Source organism: Patiria miniata, unplaced genomic scaffold (genome assembly GCF_015706575.1).
Source record: "Patiria miniata isolate m_02_andy unplaced genomic scaffold, ASM1570657v1 HiC_scaffold_5, whole genome shotgun sequence".
Classification (NCBI taxonomy): domain Eukaryota; kingdom Metazoa; phylum Echinodermata; class Asteroidea; order Valvatida; family Asterinidae; genus Patiria; species Patiria miniata.
This window is the reverse complement of record NW_024037072.1, coordinates 24,899,554-24,913,705: the sequence shown is the minus strand read 5'-3', so window position 1 is coordinate 24,913,705 and position 14,152 is coordinate 24,899,554. Positions and strand designations below refer to the sequence as shown.

Genomic DNA, 14,152 nt, shown 5'->3' with positions numbered 1-14,152 from the left:
AAAACCGTGTTCGCTTAAGTGCGTTCTTACATTCAGTTTTTTTCCAAGACCTTTCTCATTAACGGTCCGAAGTGAGTAAACACTGATGTTAAGTACAAAATATACCAGTTTCTATTTATAAAAACTGTTTTCCCCACAAATTCATTTGGCAGCAGAAGCGAAATGTTATCTCCCATGGTCCAGCAAACGGCAAGAGACTGCAAGAGACATTCCAAACAAAAGTTGCGTTATACATCCTCAGGCCAGCGAACAAGGGGAAGTTAAAAACAAAAGGAACAAACAAAGTTTGTAAGTGCCTTTTTTTCCGATTTTAATATTCACCAAATCGTATTTACAATGCTCAAATAATGTACATTCACAGTCTTTCAAGACAATTGGTTTGTTGTAGTAATTATCTCGAAAGTTCGAATTCGAAAGTTTAATGAATGTTGCAACCAAAAGAAAACTTACTTCCAACATAGGTCTATATCATTTACAAAATGAAAATGTAAAATACAATATGCTGATTAACTTTTACCGCTGGAAGCCTGATATAAATAATAATAATGTTTATATCTATACATGCGGCCCAAATGTTTACAATTAAAAGGCACTGCAATCATGCACTTCATCTACGCTTAATTAACCGGTGAAAATGTCCGCAGAGTGGAGACTGTCACCGGAGTGAGAAGCGTCTCCATCAGGACTGGGGAGGTAGCGATCATCAGCTCAGGGAAGGAAGAAGGTCTGTGGAGGTTCGGTGACGACGAGTAGCTTGTCTCCATCAAGGAGGCTGGCGAGTTGCAGTCCGGTGATGATGATGTTGGAGAGGGTAGGTAGCTTGGGCTGACAGAGGGCCTGACGGGAAGAGGTAGCTGGCAATGCACAGGAGATGCTGGCTGATGATCGTCCATCTGGTCACCTGAAGAAAAAAAAAATACTTTCATACTTTGGATGTTTTAAAAAAAGCAGAACATTAGATAGGTACTGCGAGATTTTGATTCCACAATTGTGCATCCTTTTGGTTCTTAAAATGACATCACTGAGCTGAAAACTGATTGAGAATGAAATGCAGTACGAAATTGGAAAAAAATAGACACAGTGAGGTTTGGTAGTACAATCCTAGCAATGCCACACATTTGGAGAATGATCCAAGATTCCACAATTTAGGCTTTCTTTAGAGAGCTATAAATTAAAATACAAAAATGGGGGATTAAATCTACATCGTAAAAAATGGCACTTACCGAAATCATGCACATCTCGGTTCACCTGCTCCAGATCGAAGAGACGGAGAGAGAAGTCCTCTCTGCCATTCCCTGCCTCATCATCGGTGTCGTCACGTCCCGGAGACTGAGTACCGTCACTGCCCAGGTCGTGCGGCATCTCAGGGAAGTATCCGCCGTAGTGACACGGCCAACCATCGGGCCCACAGTCGGATGATGATGAAACCTCTTCGTCGTAGGACCGACGACTAAACCATACCAACTCAGGGGACAGGTTCAAAGCGCAGGCGATCTTGAAATCCATGGTATAAGGACTCGGATTGATAAACTTGAAGAACAAGGGAATATTATAGAGCAGAATATTTGAGCTGTCTTCACAGATGAGAATCTGAATCGAATGACAAGTTGACAAGATTGACTGGCTTTTTATCTCATCCCGTAACAATAGCTGTCAATCACAAGGCTTGTGTAACCTAATCAAGACTGATCGAGAAAAAGAGACCAAAGTACCGCCCTGACTTGTACCTGTACCCCCGGCTGGTGAGTGGCAACACAAGGCGACGATGAAAGTATTATGCGGTTAGCGGAAGCTTCAAAGGGCGGCGCGGCGCCGTCAGAAGTTCAGTGAGGTAATCTCATGCGCGGACAGCTGGCTCAGTCAGAGATGAACCGAAAAACCTATCCCAGAATAATGCTCCATTTGACAGTCAATTAGAAGAAGATAGGTTCTATACTCTTCAGCCAATCTGGCTTTTTAAAAAGTAAGATTGACACAAAAGCTCCATTGAAGAAAAACTGCGTTGTCATCAAACTAAAAAGGCTCGTTTTGTGCGACTTATTCAGATATGATAGACTTGTACATGTACTTCTTCAAAAATTCTACCCTGGCATTTTCGCGACTTGTGCTTCCATTCAATAATGCTTATGCGCATGCAAAATTAAAGTTATTTGTGAATTGTTTCATAGTAACGATGACCAACACATGTCATCCCACGGATTGTTGAAAAGTATCATTGTTTAATAATTCCTCGGCCACTTTTGGCTCCTTTCCCTCTTCCCTCCTTCCTGTATTATTGTAATTAATTTATTTCTTTCCTTGTAATATTACCTGATATAATTCAGTCTAGTGTATGACATAACTTATTAGCTTAATTTGTAATTACGGGTTCCAGGTCTTGTACAAGCATACGCTTTTTACCCGGATCCCTCGTATCATTTCTGTCATCTTGATATAGATGCTTGTTAATTATGTTTTGTGCCATGATATAAAAAAATAAACCATAAACCATAAACTTATTTTCAGGGGTATGGGTTCCAGCCCTGGTGGGTGAGGATCATGTTGTCTGTGTTCTTGGACAAAAAGACGCGTTGTCAGGGACTTTTTTTTATTGTGAGGAAAATTAGGACCGAGTTGTGTGGGGGCTTTTGACCACCCGCAGAACGGAACAAGCATGTGTGTATCTTCGAGGGGATATCCCTCGATCTGTCTTTCCTTGACCTGCTGCAGAAATTCGGTATGTGACAGTAACTTTTGTTAGTTGCATTTTTAACATTAAACCTACAACCACACATGATGCCGGCACCGTACTAACGAATATACTATTTGTTTTACCTTGTCTCGGATAAAAGGCATTTTTTTTGAAAAGGTGAGGACAAAAGAGAAACATAATACCGTCGTGTAAGCAGACTTGGCTACTGTGTTTATTTATCAACTACCTTTTAATGGAAACAGTTATTTAAACTTATTTAAAAAAGACATGATACCATAAAGTAAACAACTTTGGAATTTCCCGTTCCGTTGATGCTTACCGTAATAAAAGTAAAAAAAGTGATTATATATGGAGGGATAAAGTTTCTCCAAATACAGCAGTGCTAAAATACACAGAACACTGAAGCAAGGAACAAGGGGAATTACATGCCAATAAAATAAAAAACAAACAGAAAAACGAGGTGATTTATATGAAGGGATCAAAGTCTATCAGTGTTTAAGTACCCAGAACATTGAAGCAGGGAACAAAGTTCATAGCCGATAGAGGCTCAATTCACAATCTCGTGCCACTATACATACGGAAAATGTGTTTGAGTCTGTGTATAATACCAATGGATTTTGAAATCTTACTAGCAATATCATTGATGTGATGAGTCCATGTCAACTTGTTGTCAAGTATTACACCAAGGAACTTAATTTTGTCAACACGATGAATTGTTTCGTTTAACAACTGAATAGTAAGATTGGAAATATTGCAGTGTTTTCTTTTACTGTGGAAAATCATAAAACTACATTTCTTAATATTCAGAGAGAGAGAGTCGGTTGGCTTTCAGCCACTCACAAACATTAACCAGATTTAGATTGGCATTATCAAATAAGGTAGGGAGGTGCTTATCAGAAAGAAATATGTTAGTGTCATCTGCATATAGAATAAATGAAAGTAAATCAGAAGTAGATGAAATATCATTTATGTACAAAATACAAAGTAACGGACGCAGGAGTGAGCCCTGGGGGACACCATGAGTAATTGTATTAAAATCAGATATGTTATTATTATATTTGACACATTGAGAACGATTGTGAAGATAAGTTTTGAACCAATCATTTGCTATGCCACGGATCTCATAGTGATCAATCTTCTGTAAAAGGATCTCATGATTAATGGTGTCAAACGCTTCGGATAAGTCAAGAAAAATCCCCATGGCATATTTGTTGTCCTCAAAAGCATCGATAACCTTGTTGGTTAAGTCAATCAGTGCTGAAGACGTTGAATGGTTGCTTCGGAATCCATACTGGCTGTCACAGATTACATGGAACTTATCAAGAAACTTGATTGTTCTATCATACACAATTTTCTCAAGAAGTTTGAATAAACAAGACAGTACCGAGATTGGTCTGTAATTGCTTAACTCGGAATGGTTACCACTTTTATATATCGGCGTCACTTTCGCTGCTTTCAATCTACTAGGAAACACACCACAAGATAACGAGCTATTAAACACATGACATAAAGGCTTACTAATCGCATGAATAATAGATTTGACGACTCCCAGGCTAAAGTCGTTCACACCTGGAGCCTTGTTGTTCTGAAACAATCCTGCATTTCGAATGATTTCAAGCTCACTGATTGAATTGAAATACAGAGACTGCATGTTTGAATTTGTGAGATAGTCCCGGTAACTGGTTTGAGCTTGGGGGATTTCACTGTCCAACGTCGTACCGATCTGAGTGAAATACTGGTTGAATGCGTTTGCAATTTCACTCTGGTCACTGGTTTGCTTACCACTGCATTTAAAAGTGTAGTTGCGAGATTTCTCAGAAGTGGCAGGCTTCAGCATGGAGTTAATGATATTCCACGTTTCTACATTGGATTTAGCTTAAGAAAACTTGCCCTCGAAGCAGTTGATTTTTGCTTGCTTGATCACTGCATTTATTACGGTAAACTTTGTAGGTTTTTTCATTCTCCGCATTAGGCCTTTTGAGGACCTTCTGATGGTACAACTTATTCTTCGATTTGATAGACTTTAGAATGCCGTCTGTCATCCAGGATTTCAACTTCTTTTTGGGTTGAACTTTCCTCAGCGGGAATTGTTTGTTGTAAATGTAAGAGAAACGAGATGTAAATGCATTAAATCCATCGTCAGGATCATCAATAGAATACACATCGTTCCAATTAACAGTGGCCAACTGAATGATGAAGTAGTATGCTTAGTAATGTTCTTGTAGTAACACTGTGAAACATCTCTGATAATACGAGGTGAGTCATTCATCTGAGTGATTTGAAAAACTGGTAAATAATCAGTTGTATCATCAAAGGGAATACCTTGTTGTCCCTGTAAGTCATAACTATTACTAATGATGTTATCAATAAGCGTTGCAGAAGAGCTGGTTATATTGGAAACCCCTTCAGAAAACATTTTTTTTTGTAGTTGTGCCCTACTGGCAGTAAGACATATTACTATTAAAAGAGGTTGGGTAAAGATCCTTATTTGGGGTTAAAATTACATGTTTTATTACGGAGAGGCTTTACACTTGAACATTGTTTTGGCAAAATACATTCCTCTTCACGGTATTAAAACAATCAGACAATTTACTCGGGTTAATAAAGCGCTCTTTTTACAGTTTACTTGTGTGAAGAAAACGCCCGTGTCAGCCTTTTCACGGGGGATGACTCATTTCCTGCAAGCGCTGCTGCAATTTTGTTGTGATGTTTCCGTATTTGTTCATCCTCGAGCCCATGATTGCGCAACTCGAAATCGTAAGTTGAACCAGCAGGTCTGAGAGCAATAGCTCTATCAATGAAGCCATCTACTTCAGATTTCAGGTCTCTTGGAAGCCTGGATGTTTCGGGTTTGAGAAACCTTTCACAAATGCGACTGCATATGTGTGTCGAGAAGAACTTGATCATGCCGTACACTCCGAGATCGGTTGGACCGTAGTAGCCGTATTTCTTTTTCTTACAGCTGTGGATGGCTGGATCGGTGAACTTGTAGCTATTCCCTTTTTGAACCCCTTTTAAGTCGGTAACGAGAAACTCACCGTTAGACTTATGGTAGGTGTAGTGGCAAAATGCTGATGGGAGTTCAAATTTTCTTGGCTCCAAGACGAAGGAGGAATTACTCAGGAAGCACAAGTAGCCATCAAGGAAAGGTTCGATGATTAATGACGCACCTTTGTAGACCACTCCACGCTCGACCGAGGAACACTTTTCAACTTTGGTAAAGCCAGGATAAGGAAAGTTGATCGTTTCGTGGCTTCGTCTGGATTCATTAAACTGCTGTGCCATATTCATCGCCATTTCCGTGCGAGCTCGTGGCTGCCAATTGTATTCGTTCGCACTTTTTATCCATTCTTTTCTGTACATTCTCACAATGCAATTGTTGCCACTTTGGAACCAGTAGCTATCGATGGGCTTTATTATTCCCCGGAAGGTTCGTCTGGACTCTCCTTCCAAAATCCAGTCGTCTTCGTTGAATCTTGCGCACACCTCTCTTCCATTGAATGAAAACTGTTCAGATTTATGGCTTTGATCGTTACCCATCCTTTTATCCTCTGCGGATAAGATTGAAATGCATTTCATTTTACTTCGCGATTTCGTACTGAAAAATGTTTTGCTTGACGAATCCTGGCACATGAATACTGTACAACATTAGGCCCCATTCAATAGCGACACATAAAACAGCAACTGCCCTATGACGGAGATATCTAAACAATAGCTAGCGCAATGCTTTCGCCATGGAAGGTTTTTTTGTGTGATATACTTGATAGCAGGATCGAATTGATATATATAGCTCTTCTTGACTGAGTCACTGACTCACCGACTGCATAAATATCAAATAGGATTATGCCGCGTAACCCCAATGGATGTGCTAAATCCGGCCTTTATGCAATGCGTGTGCATAAAAAGAATTCTAGTGAGTAGCTAGCCATTCTGATTCGATTTAGTTTTTTCGTGCGCGCTGGGACAAGCTCTATTATGTTCCATAAGAAATCGAATTCTCTCATACAAATGAATGATACTTACATGATCTCCGAGACAATTATAGGATTGTGTTTAGATCAAATATATCCCTTCCAAAAAGGCACAGATGTCGTGTCGAGTCGGCTCTTTCAACCTTGTAGCGCGCGCACCGAATGAAACGCCAAACTGGATTTTTGGCTTCTAAAATTGAAGCTTTGACGTCATGGTATTGCGGGAATTTCCCGGTCATTGATCATACCCGTAATTATTAACCAGGGCGCCGTCAAGCCGCACTCGAGAGGTACGTGCTGAGCAAAAAGTCATTCGAGGTCGTACGGTTTGCTCAGCATGCAGCTTCCCACATATCCCGGTGTGTGATAAGTTTTTGCTGTTTTTTTTGTCTTGCGAGGCCATGAGGCAAATATCTATCCTGTTTGATATCGTTCGCATTGCGAGGCGAAAAACTCACCGTGTACGGTCAACGTGACTGAGCTATACGTGCTGAGCTAAAAACATTAACTGTCCAAGGAAATCGCGTACTCTGTACACGTGATATAAGATATTTTAAAGAAAATCTTCTAAAGCGTGCTGGTGTTAGGCCACATTTGTTATGGAGTGAGCAAGGAGCGTCGGCAGGGAAGTTATCCTTTTACTTGGGTAGGCCCCTAAATGATTGATTTTTGATACTAGGAGCAACGAATCGTAGGACGGTTGCCCAGTTGGTAGGTACATGAAAAACATGTAATAATTGACAGAATGTTTGACAGAAAAGTAATTTAAATAAGTGGTTGAAAGTAACGCTTTCTCTCTCCCATCTTCTTGAGTGGTGACTCCCGGAACGAAACCCAACTGAATAATCATTGCAAATGGTAGTTTTCTGCAGGAAAATTATAATTGGGCCATAAAAAAACCAGGCAAAATTTCACAGAAGCCCCGAAAACTCTGAACTCCAAAGGTCCCCCCCCGAAAAAAATTAATAAAAAATAAGAGAAAACGGTCGTACAGCTAAAAACATTTTAGTACCTGTACCGCTTTTTCGCATCTTAATTTGCACAAAATGTGATTACCTCATGACGAAAAACAAAAAGAAACCAACATTTTTTTTAACAAACTTTTTCTTTTTGATTTTAATATTCACAAAACCGTATTTACAATGCTAAAATAATTTACATTCACTGTCTTTTAGGACAATTGCATGGTTGTTGTAATTATCTATCTGTTTCAAGTTCCAATCAGGGAGCAAAGTTCGAAAGTTTAATAATTGTTGCAAGTAAAAAAACTGCAAGCCCACATTAAGCCTATATCATTTACAAAATGAAAATGGTAATAATTTTATAATGTTTATATCTATACATGGGTCCCGAGTATTTACCATTAAAAGGCATTACAGCCATGCACTTCATCTACGCTTAATCAGTACTATTCAACCGGCGAACATGTCCGGAGAGTGAAGACTGTCACGGGAGTGAGAAGCGTCTCCATCAGGACTGGGGAGGTAGCGATCATCAGCTCAGGGAAGGGAGAATGGCTGTGGAGGTTTGGTGACGACGAGTAGCTGGTCTCCATCAAGGAGGCTGGCGATTTGCAGTCCGGTGATGATGATGTTGGAGAGGGTAGGTAGCTTGGGCTGACAGAGGGCCTGACGGGAAGAGGTAGCTGGCAAAGCAAAGGAGATGCTGGCTGATGATCGCCCATCTGGTAACCTGGAAATACAAAACAAAAATACTATCATACTTCGGATGAATTTTGAAAACGCAGAACGTTAGACAGAACCGTAATGCAAAATTTTGATTCCCCAATTTTGCATCCTTTGACGCTTAAAACAACATCACTGAGATGAACACTTAATGAGAGTTAAATTGGAAACAAAATAAGATACATCAGGTTGGCAGTACAATACTAAAGTGGCAAAAAAGATTTGAGAATGATGCAAAATTCCACAACTGAAGCCTTCTTTAGGGAGCTGAACATTAAATCTATACATTAAAAAAATGGCACTCACCTAAATCATGTACACCTCGGATCACCTGCTCCAGATCTAAGAGAGCGAGAGAGAAGTCATCTCTGACATTCTCTGCCTCATCATCGGTGTCGTCACGTCCCGGAGACTGAGTACCGTCACTGCCCAGGTCGTGCGGCATCTCAGGGAAGTATCCGCCGTAGTGACACGGCCAATCATCGGGCCCACAGTCGGATAATGATGAAACCTCTTCGTCGTAGGACTGGCGACTAAACCATACCAACTCAGGGGACAGGTTCAAAGCGCAAGAGATCTTGAAATCCATGGTATAGGGACTCGGAGATGTAAGATAAAAAGTTAGTTTGCAATCCTATGATTTAAAATTGAGGGATAAAGTTAATGAACTGTTTCAAGCTATACATGAACATGTACTGCTTCCTCTCTCTCTTTTTGAGGCGGGGCTTGGGCTTGGATACACCTGAGGTCTCGCAATTAACTTTGTCGATTATCTTGCATCGCCTCAAGTTATTACATTACAGACAACTATTTTCAAACAATTTAAAAATAAGCAATTTGTTTTAACACAAAGAGGGAGGGTTTGCTCCGATGGACCATGGGAGATACCATTTTGCTTCTGCTGCCACATAAAGCTGTGGGGAAAACAGTTTATATAAAAAGATGATCCCGTGGTCCATCGTAGGAAACGGCAAGAGACTGACTGTTCCCCAAACAAAAGTTGCGTTATACATCCTCAGACCAGCGAACAAGGGGAAGTTACACTGATGGAAGGCTCAGAAATTTTCTTGGAAAGGGTGTACATTCATAATGGAGTGAGGGGAAAGAGAAAGATATACAGCAAGGGGCGTCGGTAGGAAAATTACCCTTTTACGCGAGTATTTGGTTGATTTTGACATTATTAGCAACGAATCGTGAGAAGATGGCCCAGTGGGGAAAAACATGAAAATTATGTAATGTTTGGCAATGGTTGTACCATCGAGAACACTTCTCTTGCGTTATTTCTTAAATGTTATCTTGCGTATGTCTGACCGAACACTTACATGCAAAGTACGTTTTCAATGCAAACCTTGAAAATACATCTTTGGTACTTGGTACTTGGTTGGTGGTCCTCCGAAATATTCCATCTAGAAAATTTAAACTGGAGGTGTGGCACCAGGGTTTACAAGGTGCTGCGGCCACTGCCAGAAACACCGGGGCGAACCCCTTCTCCTAGCGAGAAGTGTTTCTGGGTTCTTTAACGTGCATTACACAACACACGGGACCTACGGCTTTACGTCATATCCGAAGGACGAATCAATAGTGGTAAAGTGCCTTGCTCAAGAGCACAAGCACCATGTTCCCACGGCCAGGATTCGAACCCTTGTATCACGGCAGACGAGTCGACCACCGTAACCATTGGACCACAGTACCCCTCTTTGTGTCATATTTAACCTTATTTGCAAGTTTTATTTTCCATTTTGAGGGGTGTTTTTATGCCTTCTCCGTTTTTATGCTAATGCAATAATTCATATTCATTAGAAAACCTGTGATGGTTTTCCGGGCATGATTAATGTTACATGGCTATTGCAGCGAAAAAAGTTGCTACAATTTTGGATATTTTGCTTTCATAAATGTCTTTTATTTTGTGATTCTATGATACATGGCAGTAAGCCAATGAGCAACCCTTTCCCACAAATGTTTTCAATTAGCAAACTTTGGATGAATAATTTGAAAGAAAAACCCCTAAACTGAACAGTGTCTTCCTGAAATGACATCACAGTAACAGCGCGTTCATACGTAGTCCGGAAAAGCATTTAAACTGAGAAGTGCACTTTTGCAAAAAGATTAACCAAAGCAATGTTTTCAAATGTGTAGTTTTCTTACATTTCATAGTACAATGTAGTAAAGAGTTGCACAAAAGAATTCCTGAGAAAAGTTCATTGCACATACCCTTTAATTAAGAAAGAAAGGCATCTACAGATTTAAGACATCAAATATGATTTAGGCTAAGGATCATGCGGACACGTATTAAGTCTTAAAAGATGTTTGACAAAATGTGAAATATGTTTGCCCATTTAATAATTAAAATGAATGCCCGATCAACCCTCACTGCTGGTTCAGACGAAATTGAATGAACAACGCGATACATTTAATATGAATGCATCTTTGATAGGAACGAGTGAAGCTAAAAGGCGATAGAATGCTCGGATAGTGAAATTGAATGGTTCTTTTTGATTGTCGAATGCTGATCTAATTAATCTTTCAATTTCAATCTAAATCGAATAAGCCAGGCGTTAAATTTAATGAAAACTTATTGAAATTGGCCGGGAAAAGTTATATAATTTTGTGCACTCATAGAACAGCTGTACTATTTAATTCAACCTTGTTTTGGATAAAATACAGCATTTGAAAAGGTGAGGTCAAAAAAGAAACAGAATATCGTTTTGTAAACAGACTTGGCTATACTGCGTTTATTTGTTAACTACCTAATTAAAAAAAGCCATGATGCCATATATAATAAAGTATAGGTTTTCCCAGCCAATTTCCTAAAATGTTCATTCACTTCTGAAAATCGGTCATTCACTTTCGTCTGATTTGAATGCATCCCATTTCAATTCAACGAAAGTTCAATCGTTTTCATTGTCTGTGCATTTCGGTTTTGAGAAACAGACGACCAATTACGTTACCTGCGCATTCATTTACGCAAGCATACCTTTTCTTAATTGATTTCAGGTACAGCTAATTTGATCGACGGTTAATGAAAAAGAAACCCCTAATTGTATCTGCTGCCGAAGGCATTAAACTAAAAGTGAAATAGAATGGTGAATGTTTGAAATCGCCCCCTAAAAGTGAAAAAGAAGTCTTGTAAACGAATCTGAATGGACATCCATGGGCGTCGCCAGGATTTTTTTCTAGAGGGGGGCAAAGGCAAGTGCCCCCCCCCCCTCGCCCCCCCCCCCCTCGCGACGCCCATGTGGACATCAACGAAAGGTGCTGCTCAATCACTTAAATGATTGAATTGAATTGGAATCGAATGCTCTAGTAACGAAAACAAAACGCGTGTTTAGACCGATTCTCACATTCAGATGAAAATGAGTGACCGATTTTCAGAAGTGAATGAACATTTTAGGAAATTGGCTCGGAAACCTATAATAAAACATATGGAATTTCTCGTTCCGTAGTATACAATGCACTTTGATGTTTACCGTGATAAAGGCAGGAATTATAGGTGATTATACATGGAGTGATCAAAGTTTCTCCAAATACAGCAGTGCTTAAATACACAGAACATTGAAGCAAGGAACAAAAGGTCACAGCTGATAGTGGCTCGGATTCACAATCTCATGCCACTATGTGCCCTACCGACATTTATATGCAGTAAGACATACACATTACATGTTTGTCATTATTAAAATAGGTTGGGGTAGATCTTTTGGCAATGATGTCCATTCCTCTTAGAGGTATGAACATAATAATACTAGAGAACATTTATATAGCGCCAAAATCCGTCTAAAAAAGACGCTCAATGCGCTTTACAAGTTTGAAAAATAAACTAATAGTATAGCATTATATATATATTAAAAAAAGAGTAACTGTAACGTTAAAGTGTTTGAAAAAGTCGATACAAGGAATAAAAATGTCAAAGATAAAAATAGTAAGATAGAAAAACTTAATATACGCACAATCCAAAAAATATAAAAGTATCCAAAAATTACACACATTATATACACATACAAATATTATACACATACAAATTACCAACCCACAGAGACATTGACCGAAAGAATTGAAAATATAGCAGGACCCCCAATATATATGCACCCCCTTTAAAAACAAAGAAAAACTGAAATGTTTAAACTGAAAAACATAAAATTGATATATTGTATAAAATATACAATTTGCCAATAAAAACAACTGGACACATAATGAGACACTTAACTCTGGTTGGACAATAAAAGTGCCTTTTTTCTCAATCTTACATGGGTCATTTAATTCCTGACAACCAAGGTCGCCTATATTCAATTCTGTGATGTCACTTTTAATTAATGAAACATTTGAGAGTTTCTGGGATTTCTCTACAATTATAAACCAAACTTAAGACAATCACTAGTGCGCCGGGTATTATGGAATCCTTGATTCCATATACATGTGTGTGGCTTTCCTGGAATCCTGCAGTCTGTCGGGTGTGAGAAACCTTCACACATGTGATTTCATCTGTGTGCCGACAGGAACTTCATCGGTTGCCAAGATCGGTTAGACCGTAGTTACCGAATTTCTCTTTCTTACAGCTGTGGGTGGCTAGATCGGTGACGTTTAGCTGTTCCCTTTTTTTAACCTAGAAAACGCCTGTTTCACCCTTTTCACGGGGATCTATATCCTGCAAGCGCTGCCGCAATTTCGTTGTGAAGTGTCCGTATTCGTTCAGGCTTGAGCCCGTGATGGAGCAACTCGACATCGTAAGTTGAACCAGCAGGTCTGGCAGCAATAGCTCTATCAATGAAGGCATCTACTGTAGAATTCAGCATTCTTGGAATCTTGGATTTATCGGGTGTAAGTAACCCTTCACATATGTGAGTGCATATGTGTACCGAGAAGAACTTGATCATGCCGTACACTCCGAGATCGGTTCGACCGTAGTAGCCGAATTTCCCCTCCTCACAACTGTGGATGGCTGGATCGGTGAACGTGTAGCGGCTCCCTTTTTGAACCCCTTTTAAGTTCGTAACGAGGAACGCACCGTTAGACTGATGGTAGGTGAAGTGGCAAAATGCTGATGGTAGTTTTGTTGGCTCCAAGACATGGGAAGAATTGCTCAGAAACCAGGAGTAGTCATGAAGGTAACGTTCGATGATTAATGGCGCACCTTCGTAGACGGTACACTTGACCGGGGGACGAACCTTTTTAACGGTGGTAAAGCCAGGATAAGGAAAGCTGATCATTTCGTGGCTTCGTCCGGATTCATTAAACTGCTGGGCCATCTTCATTGCAATTTCTATGCGAGCTTTTGGCTGCCAATTATATTCGTTCACATTATCCTTCCGCCTTTTTGTGCACATTCTCACAACGCAATTCTTGCCACTTTGGAACCGGTGGCTATCGATGGGCTTTATTATTCCCCGGAAGGTGCATCTGGATTCTCCTTCTGAAATCAAGTCGTCTTCGTTGAATCTTGCGCACACCTGTCTTCCATTGAAGGAAAACTGTTCAGATTTATGGCTTTGAGCGTTACCCATCCTCTGTATGGTTCCTTTATCTGCGGATAAGATTGAAATGCATTTCATTTTACTCTGCGATTTCGTACTGAAAAATGTTTTGCTTGACGAATCCTGGCGCGTGAATACTGTACAACATGAGGCTCCCTTCAATAGAGACACCAGTATGCCAGTTATCGTACAAAACAAGTGCCTTATGCATATGACGGATTATCTAAACAATAGTTAGTGCAATGCTTTTGCCATCGAAGGGGGGGGGGCCTCTGTGATAGAATTGATAGCGTGTTCGGATTGCTACTATTTCTTGACTGAATCGCTGACTCACCAACT

The 14,152-nt window shown here is 39.9% G+C and overlaps 2 protein-coding genes across 3 annotated transcripts; both read right to left on the bottom strand.

Moving 5' to 3' along the window:
• Positions 1–304: 304 nt before the first annotated feature.
• LOC119740432 lies at positions 305–8,967 on the bottom strand. 2 transcript variants are annotated; one of them, XM_038215745.1, is made up of 2 exons: positions 8,655–8,967; positions 305–901 (listed from the first exon to the last, which is right to left on the bottom strand). In XM_038215745.1, exons 1-2 carry the CDS (start codon positions 8,935–8,937, stop codon positions 618–620), a joined length of 567 nt encoding a protein of 188 aa, XP_038071673.1. In that variant the 5' UTR covers positions 8,938–8,967; the 3' UTR covers positions 305–617. The 2 variants fall into 2 exon arrangements, with proteins under 2 accessions (XP_038071673.1, XP_038071672.1); XM_038215744.1 differs by lacking the exon at positions 8,655–8,967 and adding an exon at positions 1,224–1,591.
• A 4,003-nt stretch (positions 8,968–12,970) lies between these two features.
• LOC119741313 (alpha-protein kinase vwkA-like) lies at positions 12,971–13,843 on the bottom strand. The gene has a single exon (XM_038217062.1). It carries the CDS (start codon positions 13,841–13,843, stop codon positions 12,971–12,973), a length of 873 nt encoding a protein of 290 aa, XP_038072990.1.
• Positions 13,844–14,152: the final 309 nt, after the last annotated feature.

Excerpts from the sequence above, each read along its gene's own strand:
- LOC119741313 (XM_038217062.1), bottom strand. The coding sequence starts at position 13,843 with ATGGGTAACGCTCAAAGCCATAAATCTGAACAGTTTTCCTTCAATGGA.
- LOC119740432 (XM_038215745.1), bottom strand. The coding sequence starts at position 8,937 with ATGGATTTCAAGATCTCTTGCGCTTTGAACCTGTCCCCTGAGTTGGTA. Across the intron at positions 902-8,654 it reads CCGAGGTGTACATGATTTAG|GTGACCAGATGGACGATCAT; the intron begins GTGAGTGCCATT and ends TTTTTTCTTCAG.